Source organism: Dendrobates tinctorius, unplaced genomic scaffold (assembly GCF_039654945.1).
Source record: "Dendrobates tinctorius isolate UK_male_01 unplaced genomic scaffold, ASM3965494v1 ptg000144l, whole genome shotgun sequence".
NCBI classification, from domain to species: Eukaryota; Metazoa; Chordata; class Amphibia; order Anura; family Dendrobatidae; genus Dendrobates; species Dendrobates tinctorius.
In genome coordinates, this window is record NW_027361811.1 from 377,479 (window position 1) to 402,874 (window position 25,396).

The 25,396-nt window shown below is 45.0% G+C and overlaps 1 protein-coding gene across 1 annotated transcript; it reads left to right on the top strand.

Annotated features, from left to right (window-relative positions):
* Window positions 1–404: 404 nt before the first annotated feature.
* On the top strand, window positions 405–21,608 carry ZNF367 (zinc finger protein 367). Its single transcript, XM_073545945.1, has 5 exons — window positions 405–1,063; window positions 8,843–8,993; window positions 17,740–17,859; window positions 19,306–19,444; window positions 19,812–21,608. The coding sequence occupies exons 1-5, from the start codon at window positions 728–730 to the stop codon at window positions 20,047–20,049; spliced, it is 984 nt and encodes a 327-aa protein (XP_073402046.1). The 5' UTR covers window positions 405–727; the 3' UTR covers window positions 20,050–21,608.
* Window positions 21,609–25,396: the final 3,788 nt, after the last annotated feature.

The following is a 25,396-nucleotide window of genomic DNA, read 5'->3' on the forward strand; positions in this document are numbered from 1 at the left end:
GCAGAATCCGTAGCGTGTGCACACACTCTGGCATGCCTCATTTCCTGGCAGCACACGCAGTGTAGGAAGGTATGAGCAGCGCAGGGCGTCGCTTTACCTCAGACATGGGGCGGACAATACAAACACACTGAAGTATAAGCGCGGGAAGGTCTTGGCGGAATCTCGCGCCAGTTGTCGCTCTCAAAAAAGCCGCCAGCTGGAAAGTCCGTATTATTGGCGGTTACAAGTGTCAGTCACAGCTGTGTTCCCGCCCACTGTCCCCTCCCATGCTCCCATTGGCTGACACGCTTTAGGCGATGTAGCAGTGACGTCTGCTTTTCATTGAAGGATGAGAATGTGTCAAAATAGAGGGAAAAAATGTCACAGCGCCACCACCAACCAGAGCGTATGGTCGCCTTCGTCACCACCATGAAATGTCTGACGTTATCCTCGTCCAATAGGCTCGCTCGATACTCAGCAATGGTTGTGTTATCTTAGCTGCTATTGGTTGGCAGCTCCGCCCGTCCTAAAGGACTCGGGATCGCGGTTGGAGGAAGAAAGATGATTGGTTGTCGTCAGGCGCGAAATCTAACGCGGGAAAAGAGAAGCGAAGGACCGAGCAGCGCCTGCTCTTATCCATCAGCGCAGGGTCTGAGCCCCGTGACGGCGGCCGCTTGTCTCATCTGGCGGATGGACGGTGGAGTCCGGTCCTCTGAGGGCAGAAAAGGAACCGCAGCGTGTGCTCAGCATGATGTCTGATGTGTGCTGCCCGGCACCTCAGGACTCGTCTCCTCCCCGCCGGGTACTGGTGTCCGTGATCAAGGCGGTATCTCCGTCCTCCGCCCACACTCCGCTCAAGCCGCGCCGCCCGCCCTTCTGTGCCGGGACCCCGGGAGCCGCTCAGCTCAGCCCGGTTCCCAGCAGCCCCGGATTCAGTGACTTCATGGTGTATCCGTGGCGCTGGGGGGAGAACGCGCACAACGTCACCCTGAGCCCCGGACCTCCTCCCCCGGAGCCCGGCCATGATGTGAGGAGCGGAGCAGCCGAGGGCGGCACTGGCGCAGGAGAGGACGCGTCTCTGAGGGTGCGTGCTGCTGGCTGGGGCTCATAGCGTTTTATCGGGTGGGCTACAGTCACACCCGGGTGCGGTTCTGAACCTCTGTTCAGTGTAACTATCTGGATAGATCAAGGGGTCCGTGTGCTGTCCGACACCTACTCAGGCAGCACACGGGTGAGCGAATGCAGCCCTATAAACGGATCGGTGTCCCGTTGTCATCAGGTTCCACTATTGCGGTGTATGGTGGTCCGTTAGAGCGGATGACCCCAGAAGGCACACCTTGCACGTCCGTTTTTTACTGATCAGTGGGTAGAAAACGTCCGACAGTCGGCCTGCTTCACTGGGAAACGTGCGCGCGACCAGGATGACAGCTGATGCGGTCCCTTTCAGCTGGTACCAGTCAGGCTGGTGTGGACAGATCCGTTTCCTCAGGCCGTGTGATGTGTGAACATGGCCCAAGCAGGATGCGAGTTCCCATGAAATCAACTGGCGGACAGGTGCAGAGCTTCCGACACTCTTCCCTCTGGGGCTGGTGATGGCCGTCCCACGCTGTAGGCGCTTCCAGATCACCCTAAAACCTTGTCGCCCTTTTAACTATCGTGAATGAGTCTGATATGGTTTCTTTTCTCGAATGTTACTGGTAACGTGGCTTTTGTTACATCTAGGTTCTGCACATTGGAAGAGGTTCCTCCCTTTGCCCAAAAGAGAATCTGTCACCAGGTTTTTTTGCTACCCCATCTGAGAGCAGCATGCTGTAGGGGCAGAGACCCTGATTCCAGAGCTATATCACTTACTGGGCTTCCTGCTGCAGTTTTGATAAAATCACTGTTAGCTACTACTGATCTACCAGTTCTCTGGATACAGAGCTCTGTATAACCTGCCCACATCACTGACAGCTGTCTGGCAGCTATCTGCCTATGCACAGTATACACAATCGGTGGGGACGGGGTTATACAGAGCTCATAACCACATGGCAGCAGGTTTACTAGTCTTCTAGTTATAATCTGCTAAAATAATTACTTTTATCAAATTACTGCAAGCAGCCAGTAAGTGATTCATCACTGGAATCGGGGTCTATGCTGCTCTTAGATTAGGTGGCACAATTCTGGTGACAGATTCCATTTAAACTGGTTGTCTAAGATTTTCCAAAATTTTAACTTCTTACAGCAGGGATTTTTATAATTCGGAGAACAATTTGTCACCCATTAAAGGGGTTGTCTAGAGAAAACGATAGGTGATAACTTGCTGACCCATGGGGGGTCTGCGCGCTAGGACCCCCACTAGGACTATCAGTGTGGCAAACGGTCATCCTTGTAAAATGGTGAAGCAGTGCGTGTGTTTACCCACCACTTCATTCTATGGGGCTGCCAAGCACTGTGCTGTTTTTGTTCTGCAGCCCCATGAAGAATATTAGGGGCGGTGGTGGCACACCCAACCTGCTACTCCGTTTTGTAACAGGATAAACCAAAACACTCGAGTGATCTTCTAAATTGCACCCACCACTGCACTGCTGACACATGACTATTATAGGGGTTTTTCAGGCATATAATATTGATGTGCTATCCTTAGGATTGATCATCAATATCAGATCAGTGGGGGTCTATCTGCCCAAACGCCCATCATAGGCTTTAGCTGCTCCCAGAAGTCATGAACAGTGCAGCTCCATTCAATGTGTAGAGGTCGCTGCAGAGAAATGGATACACGTCCGTCTGTTCCTTAGCTGATGTGCACTTCTCAGCATCCGCTGCTAAATGCTGAAGAGTTGTATCCAGTAGGATCTCAAACCTTCATTTAACACTTTTCATACCACCCCCTGGTCGTGTCCTAAATGGTTACTAGGCAAAATCTGTTTCTTTTGGTGTGTTTATCTGAAAAACCGACTTGTTTTAGAACTAGTTGCGAGAAGCCACTCTGTCTTCATTGACTTCTATGGGAGGTGCAGAAATGAAGACTGTTCTTGATACTTTTATAGGGGAGATCATTCAATGATCAGGTCCGTAAACCACTTTGGGATCAGTTAATTCTACAATCGGGGTAATACATATATTTGTGAAATTAAAAATCCATTTTATTGTGCCAATGCATATTAAAATTCCAGCAGGTACAGCATACTAGTCGGATGACTGCAGAACAACGCGTTTCGACGCCTCAGGTCTTAATCATGTTCTGACTTTAAATGTAACCAACTTCCTTTTATTGGATTCTCCCACCTGCAAAAATCAGAAACACATGTGTGGACTGCTCCCGGCCAGACAGAGGGATCCTCCTGGATCACATTAACCCCTTCCTGACATCAGACGTACTATCCCGTCCATGGGACCCGGGCCCCTATGCCCATGGACGGGATAGTATGTCTAGCGCGATCCGCGGCGCCCACGTGGTGAGCGCCGCTGATCGCGGCCGGGTGTCAGCTGATTATCACAGCTGACACCCGGCACTATGTGTTGCACACCGCTATCAAACATGATCGCGGTGTACCGGGAGTTAAAGGGAAGCAGCGGCAGGGAGGGGGCTCCCTCCGTGCTTCCCTGAGCCCCCCACGGCAGCGCAATGTGCAGCGCTGCTGCGGGGGACTCCTTTCCTCCAGGCCCCCGGATCCAAGATGGCGACGGGGGCCTGGAGGAAGCTGGCTTCCTCAGTGCCTGCAAAGCGCAGGCATGAGGAAGCCTTGTGCACTGCCTGTGACAGATTGCTGATCTGTCACAGTGATCTGTGATGTGACAGATCAGCGATCTGTCACAAGACAGTGATGTCCCACCTGGGACTATGTAATAAAGTAAAAAAAAAATTAAAAGTGTAAAAAATAATTTAAAAAAAATCGCCAAATAAATTAGTAAAAAAAAAAATATTCCCCAATAAATTCATTTTTTGAAAATAAAAAAAAACCAAAACAATAAAAGTACACATATTAGGTATCGCCGCGTCCGTAATGACCCGCCCTATAAAACTGTCCCATTAGTTAACCCCTTTAGCGAACCCCTTAAAAAATAAAAAACGAAGCAAAAAATAATGATTTATTATCATACTGCCAAACAAAAAGTGTAATAACGCGCGATCAAAAAGACGCATATAAATATCCATGGTACCGCTGAAAACGTCATCTTGTCCCGCAAAAAACGAGCTGCCACACAGCATCATCAGCGAAAAAATAAAAAAGTTATAGCTCGCAGAATAAAGCGATGCAAAAATAATTATTTTTTATATAAAATAGTTTTCATTGCATAAAACCGACAAAACATAAAAAAACGACCTAAATGAGGTATCGCTGTAACCGTACTGACCCGAAGAGTAAAACCGCTTTATCAATTTTACCTCACGCGGAACGGTGTGAACGCACTCCCCCAAAAGAAATTCATGAAACGCTGGTTTTTGTTCATTCTGCGTCCCAAAAATCGGAATAAAAAGCGATCAAAAAATGTCACGTGCCCGAAAATGGTACCAATAAAAACGTCAACTCGTCCCGCAAAAAATAAGACCTCACATGACTCGGTGGGTCAAAATACGGAAAAATTATAGCTCTCAATATGTGGTGATGCAAAAACTATTTTTACAATAAAAAGCGTCTTTTAGCGTGCGACAGCTGCCAAAAATAAAAACCGCCATAAATAGTAAATCAAACCCCCCGTTATCACCCCCTTAGTTAGGAAAAAATAATAAAATTAAAAAAATGTATTTATTTCCATTTTTCCATTAGGGTTAGGGCTTGGGTTAGGGCTGAGATTAGGGTTAGGGGTGTGTTGGGGTTCGGGTTGGAGTTAGAATTGGGGGGTTTCCACTGTTTGGGCACATCAGGTGCTCTCCAAATGCAACATTGCGTCTGATCTCAATTCCAGCCAATTCTGAGTTGAAAAAGTCAAATGGTGCTCCTTCCCTTCCAAGCTCTGACATGCGCCCAAACAGTGTTTTACCCCCACATGTAGGGTATCAGCCTACTCAGGACAAATTGCAAAACAATTTTTGGGGTCCAATTTCTCCTGTTACCCTTAGGAAAATAAAAAATTGGGGGCAAAAATATCATTTTTGTGGAAAAAAAATGATTTTTTTTATTTTCACGTCCGAGTGTTATAAACTTCTGTGAAGCACTTGGGGGTTCAAAGTGCTCACCACACATCTAGATAAGTTCCGTGGGGGGATCTAGTGTCCAAAATGGGGTCACTTGTTGGGAGTTTCAATAGTTTAGGTACATCAGGGGCTCTCCAAACGCACATGACACCCGCAGACCATTCCATCAAAGTCTGCATTCCAAAATGGCACTGCTTCCCTTCCGAGCCCCGACGTGTCCATACAGTAGTTTTCTCCCACATATGGGGTATCAGCATACTCAGGACAAATTGGACAACAACTTTTGGGGTCCAATTTCTCCTGTTACCCTTGGGAAAATAAAAAAAAATGGTGACTAAAAGATCATGTTTGTGGAAAAAATACGAATTTTTTATTTTCACGCCCGGGGGTTATAAACTTCTGTGAAGCACTGGGGGGGTTCAAAGTTCTCACCACACATCTAGATAAGTTCCTTAGGGGGTCTAGTTTCCAAAATGGTGTCATTTGTGGGGGGTTTCCACTGTTTTGGTACATCAGGGGTTTTCCAATCGCGACATGGTGTCCGATCTCAATTCCAGCCAAAAACGTCAAATGGCGCTGCTTCCCTTCTGAGCTCTGCCATGCGCCCAAATAGTGGTTTACCCCCACATGTGGGGTGTCAGCATACTCAGGACAAATTGCACAATAACTTTTAGGGTCCTGTTACCCTTGGAAAAATAAGAATTGAGGGTGAAAAGATCATTTTTGTGGAAAAAATATGATTTTTTAATTGTACCGCTGTACGTTATAATCTTCTGTAAAGCCCTTGTGGGTTCAAAGTTCTCACCACATATCTAGATAAGTTCCTTGGGGGGTCTAGTTTCCAAAATGGGGTCACTTGTAGGGGGTTTCCACTGTTTAGGTACATCAGGGACTCTCCAAACGTGACATGGCGTCCGATCTGAATTCCAGACAATTTTGCATTGAAAAAGTTAAACGGCGCTCCTTCCATTCTGAGTTCTGCCATGCGCCGAAACAGTCGTTCCCCCCACAAATCAGGTATCGGCGTACTCAGGACAAATTGCACAATAACTCTTGCTGTCCAATTTCTCCTGTTACCCTTGGTAAAAGAAAAGAAATTGAACCTGAAGTATTTTTTTTGTGAAAAAAAGTTGATGTTCATTTTTTTTTAAATATTCAAAAAAATTCCTGTGACGCACCTAAAGGGTTAATAAACTTATTGAATGTGGTTTTGAGCACCTTAAGGGGTGCAGTTTTTAGAAAATACCCAAAAGTGACACCATTCTATCATATAGACCCCTCAAAGTGGCTTCAAATGTGATGTGGTCCTAAAAATAAAATGGTGTTGTAAAAATGAGAAATTGCTGGTCAACTTTTAACCCTTATAACTTCCTAACAAAAAAAAATTTTGGTTCCAAAATTGTGCTGATGTAAAGTAAACATGTGGGAAATGTTAGTTATCAAGTTTTTTTGTGTGCCATATCTCTGTGATTTAAGGGCATAAAAATTCAAAGTTGGAAAATTGCGAAATTTTCGCCAAATTTCCGTTTTTTTCACAAACGCAATTTATTTGAATGAATTTTACCACTAACATGAAGTACAATATGTCACGAGAAAACAATGTCAGAATCACTGGGATCCATAGAAGCGTTCCAGAGTTATGACCTCATAAAGGTACAGTGGTCAGAATTGTAAAAATTGGCCCGGTCATGGAACGTGCAAACCACCCTTGGGGGTGAAGGGGTTAAAGGGTTTTTATAAATGCGGTGCAGCTAGATGTAAAACTTGTAATTTTGTACAAAAAGGAAAAACATTTTTTTCTATGGTAAATAAAAAAACATTTACCATTAAAAATTTAATAAATTGTAATTCTTCTTATATTGTATATTTAATAACATGCAATATTTGTAATATTCAATACACGGATTGCACCACGGGACCCCTGAAGGTTAGAATTAGGAGGCATCTCTCAGATGTGTCTAATCACAATGCTGTTGCGGTTTCTGCAGTATCAAAGCATTTTGCCACAGTTCACAAAGGGGGTGTTAGCGGCTTTCATTTTATGGGAATAGAACAGGTGCATAGACCGATTCGGGGTGGAGATCACAGAAGGAAACTATTGAATAGGGAGTCCTTCTGGATTTTCACCCTGGGCACTAGATATCCGGATGGTATGAATAGCCGTCAAGATCTTATATTACATTATTGAATATGTTCGTCCCATATTTTTATTCAGAGGTTGTAATGTAATTTATCGATCTAATTTTAGTATATTATGTATGGGATATGAATATGTGATATGTACCTTGAAATGTTACTGCAATTGAAAAAAGTTTTTTTTTGTTTTTCGGGTTTTTTTTTTGTTTTTTTTTTTATATTCATCTTTTTCATCTTACATTAGGAGTATATATATCTCCCTTTTAAATTATATATGTTATTTATGTTGTATTGTCTACATTGACTGGTTTTGTTTTTTGTTTTTTTTTTCTTCCTTTTTGTTTGGCTCTCCCACCATTACCATATTGGGAGCTGCTTTGGAGCAGTCCACACATGTGTTTCTGATTTTTGCAGGTGGGAGAATCCAATAAAAGGAAGTTGGTTACATTTAATGTCAGAACATGATTAAGACCTGAGGCGTCGAAACGCGTTGTTCTGCAGTCATCCGACTAGTATGCTGTACCTGCTGGAATTTTAATATACATTGGCACAATAAAATGGATTTTTAATTTTCCATTTCTCGCGCTGGAATTTCTCTTTTTTTCTTTTTCACTGTTGATTGACTGCCTGGTCAAGTCCGTGCGCAAGGATTTGGATTCTGCCGGCAGGGCAGTACGGTGAGCTGGATTGTGTTTTTCTTTTCTTTTCACCAATACATATATTTGTGACACTGTATGCATTATGTGTGTATTGGTAACGCAAGGGAACTACGTGTTAAGTGCTAATGGCTAATCTGTGTCTCTGGTGACGCTGATTTATCACTGCAGATTGGCACATTGTCAGGGTCTTGTATCTACATTATACTGCTCACAGACTGGTAAAAACCTGGTGATTCCCTTTTAAAGGGACCCGGTCACCAGTTTTGTTATAGAACAGCTAAAACTATGACCTTATTCCGCACCTGTGCTGCAGTCCATAAATGCTTATATATCTCCAAAACCTTTATAAGTTCTCCCGCTCTGTATGGAAATAGGGTCGGCATGGTTTCGGGTCTCTCAATCTCTCTCCCCAGCTGCTGCTCACAGTCTCCTTTTTTAATTGATGTGCACATTGACGGGCGAAGTATTGCCCTTGCGCACAGATATCACGTCTTGCACATGCACACTAAGCTTTGCCCTACTGTGGGCACATGCACACTTATTTTTTCTGCTCTGCCCGCAGCAGGGTAAGGCGTAGTGCACAGGCGCGATATTTCTGTGCGCAAGTTTTCCCCTGGAAATGTGGATGACGCAAGGCAACATCCACGTCCATTAAAGGAGGACTGCCAGCAGCAGCCAGGGCGAGGGATGGAGAGGGATGGAGAGGCCTGGAACCATGCCGAACGGACCAGCGTGACTTGCATACAGCACTGGAAAACATAAAAAGGTTTTTGGTGTTTTCAAGGGGGTTAAATAAGCATTTATAAGACATCAGATCCCAGATTTACATGCCCATATAGACGGCTTAGGACGGTGGATCCTGCTGACAGATTCAATTTAATGTTTTAACTGAGCTGTATGTATCTGACCCAGTAGAGATGATTGTAGACACTTTGCTTTTCTCTTCTAGGATGGGATTAGACGTGGCCGACCTAGGGCTGATACGGTTCGAGACTTAATAAATGAGGGAGAGCACTCTTCCAGCAGAATTCGGTGCAATATTTGCAACAGAGTGTTTCCACGTGAGAAGTCTTTGCAAGCTCATAAAAGGACGCATACAGGTGAAAACTCTCCATCAATCTGTCCTAGCTTCTAGTGCAAATTACTTGCATTCTTTATCAAATCTGTGCTTACTTGGGCCCAAATAAGCAGGCTTTGGGACGCCATCCATCATGGAGGCGTTTGTCCATAAACTGGTAACGCAACACCTCCAAAACAAACTGCTTAACTATGTTGTCTAATTGCCTACACTTAGCAATGAAAGTCTGCGCTTTCTATTGAATCTACTCGTGTGTGTGTGTGTGTGTGTGTGTGTGCATGCAGACGAGATGTGTAGTGTTTGGGTCCATATTGAGCGATTTAAGTTTTAAAAATAATTTTCTTTGCCATGGTCACCATTTGGTCGAGACTCGTAACATTTTTATTTTTTGTCCAATGGCTTATTTTGTGCGGGGCAAGACAATGTTTTTATTAGTACTATTTTGAGATAGATGTCACTTCTTGATTGGTTGTTGCAGCATTTTTGATGGAATTGTGGCAACCAAAAAAAACAAAATGTAATTTTGGCGTTATTGAATTTTTTTCAGTTGACCAATCAGGTTAATTGTTTTCGTTTTGATAGATCAGACTTTTTTTGAAGGCGGTGATACCACGTGTATTTTTTTATTTTTAATGGGGCGAAAGGTGGGTGATTTGAACTTTGTAGATATTTTTTTCATATTTTATTTTTTAAAACCTTTTTTTTTTTTTTTAAACTTTTCACTGTTCTTGTTAGCCCCTCGATGCGATCGTCCAATTGCTTGTGCTATATGCAGCGATGCCACAGCATTGCTACATATTGCAGAAATCACGGTCTCCTTTGAAGCTCGGCCACAGGCAAGGTTTCAGGAGTGCTGTAATGACACGCATAGGGGTCATCAGCTGACTCCCGGCTGTAATAACCCATTGGTGATCCACGAACATGTCACAGGCGTGCCAATGGGAGACTGTAATGAAACACGGGCACATCAACGCGTGTTAATCCCTTCATGACAGAGCCCTTTTTAATTTTTGTGCTTGTTTTTCGCTCCCCTTCTTCCCATAGTCATAACTTTTTTTATTTTTCCGTCAATTTGGCCATGAAAGGGTTTGTTCTTTTCGAAACAAGTCATACTTTTGAACGACACCATTGGTTTTACCATATCATGAACTCAAAAACAGGAAAAAAAAAATCCAAGTGCGGTGAAATTGCAAAAAAAAAAGTGTAATTCCACGGCTGTTTTGGATTTTTTTTTTTTTTTTCTACCATGTTGACCAAATACTAAAACTGACCTTCCATTATGATTCTCCAGGTCATTAAGAGTTTATAGACACAAAACATATCTAGGTTCTTTATTAAAGTGGTGAAGAAACAATCCAAGGTTTGTTAAAAAAAAAAAAAAAAAAAAATTGCGCCATTTTCCGATACCCGTAGTGTCTCCATTTTTTGTGATCTCGGGTTGGGTGAGGGCTTATTTCTTGCGTTCCGAGCTGACGTTTTTTATTGATACCATTTTGGTGCAGATACGATCTCTTGATCATTGCATTTTAGTGCAATGTTGCGGCGGCCAAAAAAAAACACGTAAGGCTGGTTTCACATTTGCGTCTGTTTGCGCAGCGTTTCATCTGCAGCAATCCGTATGCGTCATGTTTCCCTATCTTTAACATGGTGTACGCTGGTGCAGGCGTGTGCATCAGTTCGCATGCGTCGTCGTACGCATGCGTTGTTTTTTTGGTGTGAGGGGTCCGGTGAACGCATCATGTTGAATTTTTGGAAGCCGCAAAAATCCGTCAAATATGCGCATTCAGAGGATGAGTGCGTCAAACGCATTACTGTTTATGGGAATGCATGCATACACATGCGTTTTTCACATAATCATATCTGGGAAATGAGACGCCCATTGGGTGTGGCTTGTGTCAAGGAAGTTCTCCGAACTTATGCGCTGTAAAAACGCAAATGAAGCATTTGTTTTCCGTCATGCGTAAGCTGATCCGGATAAAAAACGTGGCATAAACATGAGTTTGCGCATGCAGACAAACGCTAATGTGAACCTAGCCTAATTCTGGCGTTTTAATTTTTTTAAATTTTTTTTTTTCTCGTTACGCTGTTTAGCGATCGGGTTATTTCTTTTTTCATACTTATAAATTGGGTGATTCTGAACGCGGCAATATCAAATGTGTACGTTTTGATTTTTGTATTATTTTGAAAGGGGGGTGATTTGAACTTTTATATTTTTAAAAACTTTTTTTTTTAAACTTTTGGTATGCTTCAATAGTCATAACCTGATCAGCTCTGCTACATACAGGCAATGATCAGATCGCCTGTACGTAGCGGAATTGCTGACTTGCTATGAGCGCTGACCACTGGGCCATGCTCATAGCAATCTGGCAGTGACAACCATAGAGGTTTTCAGGAGACCTGCGGTTGTCATGCTGACCCTTTGGTGACCTGCGATCACATGACTGGATCACCAATGGTCGGGATTTCCGGCGCGATTGTCAGAAGCGCACGTTAAATGCCGCTGTTCCAGGAACATGTTAGCCGTTTTGAACAGCTGACATGCCGGAAAAGATGTGGGCTCAGCGCCGGGGAGCCCCCATCAAAGGGGGAGACACGACATGCGCAGTACATGTACAGCGCATGTTGTGAAGGGGTTAAATGCCACTGTCAGATTGACAGCGGCACTTAACAGGTTAACAATCGCAGGTGTTGCGTTATGCAGCAACTTTTTATTTATATTGATAAGTCACCTATTTGATGCTGATTTCTCGTTCGCCTTATTGGGGGACACAGAGACCATGGGTGTATGCTGCTGCCACTAGGAGGCTGACACTATGCACAAAAAAAGGTTAGCTTCTCCTCCGCAGTGTACACCCCACCGACCGGCAGGGAATTCCTCAGTTTAGCTTAGTGTCAGTAGGAGGTGGACACGGGTCTTTCATTAGACCCATATCTACCTCGATGTGCGTTGTTCCTTTTCAGGTTCTGGAGGGATACAGTGTGAAGAGTCACAGCTGTACTCCCACAAAGAGACTATGAGTACGGCGTGTACTGCCACCCCGTATCCTCATAGGTCTCTACGGCGGGACCAAGAGCTCAGCATGGATGCGTGCCAGCGATCCAGATGGTCCTCGCTCCCCGTCTCCCACCCACTCGCCTACCAGGGCCTGTCGGTCTGGATGAGACGCGGACACTACAGAAGACAGACAGCGTGGGATATTGAGGTACCTTTATTGATTGCCAGACGGAGGTAAGTATGGGGGCCGAGTCACGTCCTCCTCATCCCTAGATGGGCATCTCGGCGGCTCCAATCTTATTCAAAGCGGCCACTGCGGCCGCCGCAATTACTCCTGGCCCTGGCGTCAGAAGGGGCCTTTCCCGGCGTTTTCCCCCCCCCGCCTTCAGTCCTGGGCCCTGCAGATGGCAAGGCGCTCTGCAGAGCGGTTGCCGCGGCAGCGCTGCGGGACCTCCGCGCCGCCCCGCGCTGACAGGCGGCCACCGCTATTAATTTAGGCTTCATTTCGGGCCTTCGTCTGCGTCGCGGCCACGCCCCCCGCCCCTTTCTTCTAAGCGGGCTTCTCTCCCGCTCGTTCCAGGCCCTCCCACCGCCTCCTTCTTGCACCCCAGCCTATTCTTGGCCAGCGGGCGGTGCCTCCTTCAGCCAGGCAGTTAACGCCGCCCTTCTTCCCCTGGAAGCGCGCGTTCTCCCATTCCTCTCAGGCGGTCGCCATCTTCCCAGCCTGTCAGCTGGGCGCAGTTCTGTCAGCCGGATATCGCTCTCTGGGCCCGTCAGCCGGATTTAGCTCTGACCTGCAGACAAGCCGGATAGCATTGTCTCTGGGGACACCGGACTGTGAGTAGCGCTGCATCTGCAGACTGACACCCTCCTCTGCCTTCTGTCCCCCAACCTTCCGGCACTACCTCAGTTATCACTGTCTAACTCTAAATCTGATCGTGCCCGCTCTACGGCTCCCCCCTGCACTCTAGTCAAGTACTTTGCGTGCTCTTCTTGCAATCGCAAACTTCCCTCAGGTCAGTCCACTCCACTCTGCCTGGACTGTAGCAATCCAATTCAGCCTGACGCCGCCCATGAGCCATCTATGGCCCCATGTGAGAGTGAACCCCCCCCATTCCTGGCTGGGCTTCATCTCTTTCTCAATCAGTGGCAGACCTCACCAGGGTGTCTCAGTCCCTGGTAGCCGCTCTGAATAAGTTGCCCCTGGACACTTCTGCAGGATCCAGCAGGCCTCAAGAGATTCCGTCTGAGTCAGCCAGCGTTAGTCGCAAAAGACCCAGGCAGGATCTCCAGCCGGAATCCTCCCCTCGTCCCATCTCACCGCATAGTCCATCTCAGCAGCCTCCTTCCCGGGCCTCCTCTCCCGAGTCAGGTGAAGCGTTCTCGGACAGGTCTTCTGAGGGGATTTTAGAGCTGGATTCGGACCAGGATGCGAACATGAAGGTTACGGTGCAGAACCTCATTGCAGCGATTCACCAGACCCTCGAGATTGCTGACCCCCCTGCGAAATCCTCAGATCAGGAGGTTTCGTTCAGACGGGCGGAAACACGCTCCAGGGTATTTCCTTTCCATTCCGAGTTTGGAAAGATTTTTACCAGGGAAAGACAAGATCCGACCAGATGCTTTCAAAGATGAAAGCGTCTCGGCGTACTGTACCCGTTTGCTAAAGAGCTCACGGACAGCTGGGCTGCTTCTCCCTCGGTGGACCCGCCCGTGTCCAGACTTTCTAATAACACGGTTCTCCCGCTTTCAGGCGTGGCGGCTCTAAAGGATTCTAATGATAGGATTGTAGAATCCCTAGCTAAGTCCGCCTTCGAAGCGGCTTCAGCGGCAGTATGTCCAAGCTTTGCTTCGTCTTGGGCAGCAAAAGCCATAGCGACTTGGGCAGAGGATCTTCGTCAGGGCATCCTAGATAAAGCACAACCAGAGCGATTGGCCGATCTCGCCAATCAGATTTCCCATGCGGGGGATTATCTGCTTTCTGCTTCTTTGGATGCCGCATCCTGCGCCGTTCAGGCGGCAAGCAACGTTGTGACAATCCGACGTACAATTTGGCTCAAGGCCTGGCAGGCGGACTTGTCTTCTAAAGTCTCTTACTAATCTGCCTTTTCAGGGAGGGCGCCTCTTTGGATCCCAATTGGACCAGATTATTAAGGACGCCACCGGAGGCACGAGTTCCCTTCTCCCTCAGTCTAAGCCTCGCAGACCTCCACTAAGGCGTCAGTTTCGACCCTTTTGGGCTTTCCGCCGTTTCAATACGGCGGAGAACCCATCCAACCAACAAAGACCGCAGGCGCGCCAAGATAGAAAGTTTCCTTCAGACCCACTCCTTCCTGGCGATCCCACTCTTCCCAGGGCAGACCATCCAGATCCAGGTCTGGACGGTCTGCATGACTATCGTCAGACTCCCGAGGGTCCCTTCCGATTGTGAGGTCGACTTCTCTTCTTCAGGGACGTTTGGCTGTCCTCAGTAGAGGACGCTTGGGTCAGGGAGGTTGTATCGTCAGGATACAAGATAGAGTTTGTTTCTCTTCCACCGAATCGTTTCTTCGAATCCTGTCCTCCAAAGGATCCAGCCTTGATTCCGGGGTTCTTTACGGCCATCACCTCTCTCCTCAGTTCGGGGTGATTGTGCTCGTTCCCGTCTCGGAGCGGTTCACAGGATTTTATTCAAACCTTTTTGTGGTGCCGAAAAAAGGCGGGGCGGTCCGACCCATCTTGGATCTCAAGCTTCTCAACAAGAGAGTACGCCTTCGCCACTTCCGGATGGAGTCGGTTCGTTCGGTAATCGCTTCCATGGAGGAGCAGGAATTCATGTGTTCAATAGACATCCAAGACGCCTATCTACATGTTCCCATATTCTCCGGACATCAGAAGTTCCTGCGGTTTGCGATTCGCCAGGAACATTACCAGTTTGTCGCGCTGCCCTTCGGTCTCGCCACCGCACCCAGAGTCTTCACGAAGATCATGGCTGCGCTGATGGCCTTGTTGAGGATCAGAGGTCTCGTTCTTTTTCCGTACCTCGACGATATTCTGATCAAAGCTTCCTCTTTTCAACAGGCTCGCCTAAGTTTGACGATCGTCCTAGACACCCTTTCCAATTTCGGGTGGATCGTCAACAGGAAAAAGTCTTGTCTGATTCCTTCTCAACGTCTTGTGTTTCTGGGCCTACTATTCGACATGCGTCGGTCAAGGGTCTTTCTTCCACGAGAGAAGATTCTTTCCCTGCAGCAGGATGTACGATCGCTGCAGACCACACGATTTCCGTCCCTCCCAACAGCTATGAGGGTCCTGGGAAAGATGGTGGCGGCGATAGAGGCAGTTCCCTTTGCCCAATTTCACGCCAGACCTCTCCAGCACGCCATTCTGTCGAGGTGGAACAGGTCGGCTCTGTCCCTGGATCGCCCTGTACGTCTTTCATGCGGGGTCAAGCGGTCACTCAACTGGTGGTTGACGTCACCTCTTATCCACTTGGGTCGGTCTTTTCTTCCCATTCACTGGCAGATTGTAACAACGGATGCCAGCCTCCTCGGCTGGGGTGCAGTGTTCCTCCATCACACTGTTCAGGGTCGTTGGTCGACTCAGGAATCAGCCCTGCCGATCAACGTCCTAGAGATACGAGCGATCCATCTGGCTCTCGTCCACTGGGAGAGGCTCCTCAGGGGCCTGCCAGTCTGGATTCAGACAGACAATGCCACAGTGGTGGCATATGTCAACCGCCAAGGAGGGACACGGAGTGTCTCAGCCCTGGCAGAAGTGTCCAAGATCCTTCAGTGGGCAGAGATTTCGGTACCGACAATCTCCGCGGTACACATTCCCGGCGTAGACAACTGGGCCGCCGACTTTCTCAGCCGCGAGGGTCTCGCGGCAGGAGAGTGGTCCCTACATCCGGAGGTCTTTCTTCAGCTCTGCAGTCGTTGGGGAACCCCGGACGTAGATTTGCTAGCTTCTCGCCTCAACAGGAAGGTTCCACAGTTTGTATCCAGAGCTCGAGATCCTCTCGCAGTGGGCGCCGACGCTCTGGCCATTCCTTGGTCACAGTTCGAACTCCCCTACCTGTTTCCTCCCCTGCCTCTTCTTCCCAAGCTGTTGAAGACTATCAAAGCAGAAGGAATTCCAGTCATTCTCATCGCCCCGAATTGGCCCAGAAGGTCTTGGTTCGCGGACATTGTCAACCTTCTCGCGGACGCCCCCTGGAAGCTTCCAGACAGGGCAGATCTGCTGTCTCAAGGTCCGATTTGCCACCCCAATTCTCGGCCGCTCAATTTAACGGCGTGGCTGTTGAGACCGAGGTTTTGAAACGAGCAGGATTCTCCGGTCGTGTAATTCATACCATGATCCGAGCCAGGAAGACATCATCTTCCAAAATTTACTACCGTACTTGGAAGGCCTATTTCAGAAGTCTCCCTTTCCCTTCTCTCCTGGAAGGTAGCCTTTCTGGTGGCCATCACCTCCATCCGGCGCGTGTCGGAATTGGCGGCTCTTTCTTGCCGCTCTCCTTTTCTGGTACTTCACCAGGACAAGGTAGTGCTGCGGCCTCTGCCCTCTTTTCTTCCGAAGGTGGTGTCCTCCTTTCACCTCAATGAGGATATTGTTCTGCCGTCCTTCTGTCCGAGTCCAACTCCTCGGGAGCGGTCCCTGAACAAGCTGGATCTGGTCAGGGCGATGAGTATCTGTCTAGGACGTCTTCCTTGCGAAAGACAGACTCTCTTTTCGTCATTCCAGATGGGGCGCGGAAAGGTCACCCGGCTTCCAAAGCTACTATTGCTCGCTGGATCAGATCGGCAATTTTGGAGGCCTACCGGGTTAAGCATCGAGTGGCCCCTCCGGGGATCAGAGCGCACTCTACCCGGGCAGTGGGTGCTTCCTGGGCGGTACGTCACAGAGCCTCCGCGCTGCAGCTTTGCAAAGCAGCAACCTGGTCTTCGGTTCACACGTTTGTGAAATTCTACAGGGTCCACACCTACGCTTCGGCGGACGCCAGCCTAGGTAGAAGGATTCTGCAGGCAGCGGTGGTGAGTCCACTGGCCTGATGGAAGTTTGTTTCCCACCCCAGGGACTGCTTTGGGACGTCCCATGGTCTCTGTGTCCCCCAATAAGGCGAACGAGAAAACAGGATTTTTGGGTTGCTTACTGTAAAATCTGTTTCTCGGAGCCTTCATTGGGGGACACAGCACCCTCCCATGTTCTACAACTCCTGTTCTTACTTTAGTTGATTTGGTTACAGTTGAGTTGTTTGTTCTGTTTTCAATCTATTCTGTTACTTTTCCTACTGCTTTCTCACTAACTGAGGAATTCCCTGCCGGTCGGTGGGGTGTACACTGTGGAGGAGGAGCTAACCTTTTTTTGTGCATAGTGTCAGCCTCCTAGTGGCAGCAGCATACACCCATGGTCTCTGTGTCCCCCAATGAAGGCTCTGAGAAACAGATTTTACGGTAAGCAACCCAAAAATCCTGTGTTTTTTTTTTTTGTTTGTTTTTTTTTCCCCCCCAGCATAAGTAGAGCAAAATCCGTGTTTGTTGCATGCTGGTAATGTGAAAATCCACAATTCCACACATAGAATTGACATGCTGCAGACATTAAAGGCCACACCACAGGTCAATTTCCATGCAGAAATTTTAATGACATGTAGATGAGATTTGTTGCAATCGCATTAATTTAGATGGTTTCTTTTACACTGACGATTTCTCACATGTCCCAAATAAGGATCATGTGAACGTGCCGATAAAGTAGCAAGAACACATAGTATTTATTACTGTTCCGTTGCTTTCAGGTGAGCGGCCTTACCTTTGTGACTACCCGGAGTGTGGTAAAGCCTTTGTTCAGAGCGGACAACTGAAGACTCACCAGCGCCTTCACACGGGAGAAAAGCCATTTGTTTGTTCAGAAAATGGTAAGTGTAAAATATCTTGTCCACCAATGATGACTAGAGGCAGGATAGTGGAGTTACTACTGGCCCACACAACAGGGGAAAGTTTTGCTTGACTTTCTTTTTAAAGGGGTTTTCATCAAAATCCCCAAAAGATGAGATTCAGAGCAAACCCCTAATTGGAGCCATTCAACAATGGGGCAGATTGTCACTCTGGTCTTGGTTTGGCTTCTTTGCTAGCAATCTCCCACCATTTTAGGCATCTATTTACCACAAAATCATTTTTGTCAGCAGTGTTATTATGGACACCTAAAAAGATGGGGCACCATCTGAACAGAGGACAGAAGGTCCAAAGTGACTCCACTCGCCTCTTTACAATGAGTGGTTCAGTCAGGGGGTTTAGCCTGGATCGTGTTTTTTGTGGCTTTAGGTGGAAGTCTAAATGTAAGTGATCAGTGTAGAACACAGGATACATTTTATCCTACCTTTTATACTGAAAGCAATCAAAAAATGTTATGTACCTCAAAATGTTACTGATAAAAACGTAAATTTATCCCATAAGAAAACAAGACTGTCATTGGAAATATAAGGGGTTTCGACATTACTAATAAGACAAAGACCCTGCAAAACAGACATGGCACCCAGAAACCAATCCAGCAAAATCTGACCTCCCAAATTCTAATGCACCCGTCAGTGCCACTCTCCATTCCTACTGAGCCCCACAGCGTGCTTAAACCAGAGTTTGGCATTACTGTAGGAAAGTGTGTCTCTAGAAGCACAAGACGAGCATTACACTTTCACTCGAACATTCAGTCCATGCTTTTTTTTTTTTTTTCCTTCCTGGAAAACACCAGTGAGACCCAACATTTTTAATGCTTCCATAAATTCATTGAGGGATGTAAATTCCAAAACTGAGTCATTTTGGGAGTTTTATTTCAGCGTGACTGAGACTATGCACAATGCAAAATAATATTGTGGTACCGTGTTAGCCAGAAAAATAGATGTAAATACTTATGTCCCTCCCAAAAATTGAGAAAAGTATTCAAGGAGTGATACCTTTATTGGCTAACCAGAGAAATTATATTTGCAAGCTTTCAGGGCTCAGAAGGCCCCTTCATCAGGCATATACTGAGAAGAGATGGCAACATTTATATAGGAATAATACAAGGAAAAGAGAGATGCTTGCTAGAGATAGGCCAAGGAAATCAAATTAAGGTTTTGTTACACATGTAGATGAGGTGGAAGCGTTCTATTAGACATCTGAAGATCTTCTTGTAGAGGTGTGAACTGGAAGTGTTCTGTCAGACATCAGGAAACCTTCCAAAAGCTATGCTCCAAAAGTCAGATGGCGCACATTCCCTGCCATGTTCTGCTGAGTTGTCAGTTTCTAACCACAAATGAAAAGTGTGTTTGTGCTGATAACAGAAATTTAATATTCCCTTTTTTTTTTTTTTTTTTTTCTTAAACTAGGTTGTATGAGTAGATTTACTCATGCAAATCGTCATTGCTCCAAGCATCCATATGCAAGACTAAGAAGAGAAGAACCAAGCAACAAAGGAAACAAGAATCAAGTCTCTAATAACAAAGACACAGCAGAGTGGCTAGAAAAGTGAGCTTTAGTGCTAAATATTTTTTTTCTAGAATATTAGCATTTTGTGGTCCAAGCTTTCAGTTGTTTTCTGTTTATTTCCCAGTCTTTTTATAATTCACAATATAAAACATCCAAACAGTTTTTGTTTTATTAATTGGAGTTTCTTTTCGGTATAACTTTTTTTTTAAAACTTTAGTACAAGGTTTTGCCTCATTTTTACTGTTGTTAAAATATGAAACATGTAATAATGCCAGCATTTCTATTTTCCCTTCTCATTCTTCTCCCCCTCCTCGCCACCCAAACTGAGAGTATCATGGCCTGTTGAGAGTAAATCATCATCTTGACTGTTGGTTTTTTGGTATAATTTGTGATGTTTAACCTACAGACACTGGGAGAGACAAGAACAGCTGCCTCCTACATTAAAGATGAAGTCTCTTCAGAAAGCAGACCAGGAGCAACAGGACCCGTTAGAATATCTTCAGTCTGATGAAGATGAGGAAGATGAAAAGAGTGGCCCCCATTCTGCTGCCCGTCGCCGTCTGCAGGAGCAGCGAGAACGCATGCATGGCGCCCTGGCTCTGATTGAACTAGCCAATTTGGCTAGTGCACAGTTGCGCCAGTAAATCCTAGTAATGCGTACAAAATGTCCAACCCTTGCAGTATTTTAATGCCTTATTTCTGTACAAGGGCAATACTTCTCTGTGTGTGCCTCTTCTAGCTGAAACAAAAGGTTATGACATACAGCTCTGGGTAATAAGCTAAGCACCTTATTTGCTTAACATAGGCTGCTATCCTGTAGAATTTTATGAAGAATGTCGTTGCTTCCTAACCATGGAAGTAAGAGAATTGCACTTTTTATGGTAAAGATAGTTGTAAAGTGTTTTTTTTTATATGAATAATATTTTGTAAATACAAAACAGAAAAAAAGCAGGGATGGTTTCTGCATCTGTGAGAAGGCTGGATTTTACAAGCTTATTGCAGACCCGTCATCAGGTTAAAGTTGTTGCTCTTATTTTATTACTGCTGCTCTCCTGAGTATTTTGTTTTTAATTTTAAATCCTCCATACAGATCAAGTGATATGGGCTAATTTTTATGGCCTTTTCCAAGGGGGTGTTGCTCACAGTATCAGCAGGGGCCTTGTCGTTGGGCTACTCTGCTTTATTCTGTATGCAATGGACCTCTTGAAAAGTTCATTAAAATTAGGCCTGAATATAAAGGTCAAAATCTCGTGGAACCTTATGAGCGGATTAAAAAAAAAAAAATTCATTGGACCTGCAGGAATAAAATAAGGTTGAAAGCTACCAGCTTTTGTCCTTGTGACAGGTTCTCCTAGGCCGGGGTCACACTTGCAAGTGTGATGCGAGAAACTAGCACGAGTCTCTCGCATCAATACCCGGCACTCGGACCAGAGTGTGCGGCTGCATGTATTTCTGTGCAGCCACACACTCCGGTCCGAGTGCCGACGGCAGTGCTGTGATTGATGCGAGAGTTTCTTGCATCACACTCGCAAGTGTGACCCCGGCCTTAAAACGTTTTCTGTATTTCAACAGTGATGTGGAATTGAACCTTCATCAATTGACTGCCTCTCCCAAGGATAGGCATGTAATATATACATCTATAAAACGACACCCCTCAGTCTCCCCTTTCCCTTTTAGCGTTCTAAAATGTCAAGTTTTACTTGTCATTGTAATTGTCTATCTAATAGAAACACATTCTTCTCTCAGTAGAAGAAAACTGAGGCTTTTGTTTTAATTTTTTTTTCTCATTTGTCTATTGACATAGAAGATAAGCTTGTAAAATAGAAAGTTGCCCATGAAATGGACATGATGATGTATGAAGGCACTTGTTTTATTAAGATGGGGTGGGTTTTGACGTGCTGGTTTTGAATTGTAGTAAACTATTTTTAGATGACCTGCAAACACTAAATCTTAATATTCAGCTTTTAGTTTTCTTTTGAAATATATATATTTTTGCAAACTGCCAAGGCTATGTTACTGTTTGCATATTGCCTAAAAGCCACTTTATTGCTTTAAGATGTGTTTGAGAAATGATTCTGCAGAAAAACCAATCAAATAATTAATGTATTGGCTAATTACAAGAATGTTCGCTGTAAAATATTTTAGAGATGACTTGCGTAGTATAATTGACGAAAGTAAAGTTCTTATTTCAGTCCTCAAAACAGTAATTGTCTCCTTTTTGTCTGACTTTGTTTTGCCTGCAGTTATTCCCAAATATTTTTACTGGAGGAATAAAAGGGTTTATTTATTTATTTTTATTTTTTTTTTTACAATTCTTTCCTCCCTGGATTTTCAGCCATCACTTGTGTAACTGACTATCTTTTAAGGTGTCTGTAAATTTATAATTTTAAAGTTGTTTTTTTTTAAGCATTGGGTCTGGAGTAATTGAAATCAGTATTTTGAATGTTTTAGTTACATAAATGTTATCGTTTTTCATTTTGGATACTTGTCAGGTTTTGGGGTGTGGTTTATTTTATTTTTTTTTTTTGTTTCACCCAAGCAGCGCTGACAAAATCTTCCAGTTAGAAGCTATAATATGGAATTACAATGCACTTATTCCCAAAGTCATACTAATTACATTAATGTAATTTGTCTTGTCCCACTTATTGCCAAGTTGCTAGTTTGACATGAGTTTTTTTTTTTTTTTTTTTTTTTAGCAAGTGTATTCAATGCTTTGAATAAACTGTAAAATGCTAAATAGTTTGTGGATTTCTTTTATTGTGTTCTAACTCAGATGATCAGTGTAATAATTAAGAATATAGCACACTTATTTATCAGTGTTGCCTTTTGCATTTTTTTTTTTTTTTTGACTACAGTTTAAGAGTAGGTGCAGATGATCAGGAATTGGCAGCACTTTGGACTCTACGCATGACCGCTGCGTCCAAAGTGCTTCTGTCAGTTGAACGTAGGTGATTTCGCATGTGTTCACTGAACCGCATACATTGTATGGATGAAATTTCTCTTCCAGCGACTCGAATCTCCGCAAAAGAAATAGACATGCTGTGGTCTGAAAAGACGTGTCGCACGTCCGTCTCCGCAGGTGAGCCGCCGGTGTCTCTGGACGCATAGTGGGCATGGGATTTCTTAACCCCTTCCTGACATCCGACGTACTATCCCGTCCATGGGACCCGGGCCCCTATGCCCATGGATGGGATAGTACGTCTACCGCGATCAGCGGCGCCCACGTGGTGAGCGCTGCTGATCGCGGCCGGGTGTCAGCTGATTATCACAGCTGACACCCGGCACAATGTGTCAGGGGCGGTCACGGACCGCCCCCGACACGTTAACCCCTTGCACACCGCGATCAAACATGATCGCGGTGTACCGGGGTTTAAAGGGAAGCATTGGCAGGGATGGCGACGGGGGCCTGCCAATGAGGAAGCCTTGTGCACTGCCTGTGACAGATTGCTGATCTGTCACAGTGATCTGTGATGTGACAGATCAGCGATCTGTCACAGAACAGTGATGTCCCACCTGGGACTATTTAATAAAGTAAAATAAAAATAAAGTGTTAAAATAATTTTTAAAAAATCGCCAAATAAATTACAAAAAAAAAATATTCCCCCAAATAAATCCATTTTTTGAAAAAAAAAAAAAAATAAATAATAGTACACATTAGGTATCGCCGCATCCGTAACGACCCGCCCTATAAAACTGTCCCATTAGTTAACCCCTTTAGCGAACCCCTTAAAAAAATTAAAAACGAAGCAAAAATGATTTATTATCATAGCGCCAAACAAAGTGTAATAACGCGCGATCAAAAAGACGCATATAAATATCCATGGTACCGCTGAAAACGTCATCTTGTCCCGCAAAAAAAGAGCCGCCACACAGCATCATCAGCGAAAAAATAAAAAAAGTTATAGCTCGCAGAATAAAGCGATCCAAAAATAATTATTTTTTATATAAAATTGTTTTCATTGCATAAAACTGACAAAACATAAAAAAACGACCTAAATGAGGTATCGCTGTAACCGTACTGACCCGAAGAATAAAGCCGCTTTATCAATCTTACCGCACGCGGAACGGTGTAAACGCACCCCCCCCAAAAGAAATTCATGAAACGCTGGTTTTTGTTCATTCTGCGTCCCAAAAATCGGAATAAAAAGCGATCAAAAAATGTCACGTGCCCGAGAATGGTACCAATAAAAACGTCAACTCGTCCCGCAAAAAATAAGACCTCACATGACTCGGTGGGTCAAAATACGGAAAAATTATAGCTCTCAATATGTGGTGATGCAAAAACTATTTTTACAATAAAAAGCGTCTTTTAGCGTGCGACAGCCGCCAAACATAAAAACCACCATAAATAGTAAATCAAACCCCCCGTTATCACCCCCTTAGTTAGGGAAAAATAATAAAATAAAAAAAATGTATTTATTTCCATTTTTCCATTAGGGTAGGGTTAGGGCTGAGATTAGGGTTAGGGGAGTGTGGGGGTTCGGATTGGAGTTAGAATTGGGGGTTTCCACTGTTTGGGCACATCAGGGGCTCTACAAATGCAACATGGCGTCTGATTTCAATTCCAGCCAATTCTGAGTTGAAAAAGTCAAATGGTGCTCCTTCCCTTCCAAGCTCTGACATGCGCCCAAACAGTGTTTTACCCCCACATGTATGGTATCGGCCTACTCAGGACAAATTGCAAAACAATTTTTGGGGTCCAATTTCTCCTGTTACCCTTAGGAAAATAAAAAATTGGGGGCAAAAATATCATTTTTGTGGAAAAAAATTATTTTTTTTATTTTCACGTCCAAGCGTTATAAAATTCTGTGAAGCCCTTGGGGATTCAAAGTGCTCACCACACATCTAGATAAGTTCCTTAGGGGGTCTCGTTTCCAAAATGGGGTCATTTGTGGGGGGGTTTCCACTGTTTAGGTACATTAGGGGCTCTCCAAAGGCAACATGACACCTGCAGACCATTCCATCAAAGTCTGCATTCCAAAACGTCACTACTTCCCTTCCGAGCCCTGACGTGTGCCCATACAGTAGTTTTCTCCCACATATGGGGTATCAGCATACTCAGGACAAATTGGACAACAACTTTTGGGGTCCAATTTCTCCTGGTACCCTTGGGAAAATAAAAAAATGGTGACTAAAAGATCATGTTTGTGGAAAAAATACGAATTTTTTATTTTCACGCCCGGGCGTTATAAACTTCTGTGAAGCCCCTGGGGGTTGAAAGTTCTCACCACACATCTAGATAAGTTCCTTAGGGGGTCTAGTTTCCAAAATGGTGTCATTTGTGGGGGGTTTCCACTGTTTTGGTACATCAGGGGTTTTCCAATCGCGACATGGTGTCCGATCTCAATTCCAGCCAAAAACGTCAAATGGCGCTGCTTCCCTTCCGAGCTCTGCCATGCGCCCAAATAGTGGTTTACCCCCACATGTGGGGTATCAGCGTACTCAGGACAAATTGCACAATAACTTTTAGGGTCCTGTTACCCTTGGGAAAATAAAAATTGGGGTGAAAAGATCATTTTTGTGGAAAAAATGATTTTTTTTAATTGTACTGCTGTACGTTATAAACTTCTGTAAAGCCCTTGTGGGTTCAAAGTTCTCACCACATATCTAGATAAGTTCCCTGGGGGGTCTAGTTTCCAAAATGGGGTCACTTGTAGGGGGTTTCCACTGTTTAGGTACATCAGGGACTCTCCAAACGTGACATGGTGTCCGATCTGAATTCCAGACAATTTTGCATTGAAAAAGTCAAACGGCGCTCCTTCCATTCTGAGCTCTGCCATGCGCTGAAACAGTCGTTCCCCCCACATATCAGGTATCAGCGTACTCAGGACAAATTGCACAATAACTTTTGCAGTCCAATTTCTCCTGTTACCCTTGGTAAAATAAAAAAAATTGAACCTGAAGTACTTTTTTTGTGAAAAAAAGTTAGATGTTCATTTTTTTTTTTTTTTAAATATTAAAAAAAATTCCTGTGACACACCTAAAGGGTTA

Excerpts from the sequence above, each read along its gene's own strand:
- ZNF367 (XM_073545945.1), top strand. The coding sequence starts at position 728 with ATGATGTCTGATGTGTGCTGCCCGGCACCTCAGGACTCGTCTCCTCCC. Across the intron at positions 1,064-8,842 it reads GAGAGGACGCGTCTCTGAGG|GATGGGATTAGACGTGGCCG; the intron begins GTGCGTGCTGCT and ends TTTCTCTTCTAG. Across the intron at positions 17,860-19,305 it reads ATTTGTTTGTTCAGAAAATG|GTTGTATGAGTAGATTTACT; the intron begins GTAAGTGTAAAA and ends TTCTTAAACTAG.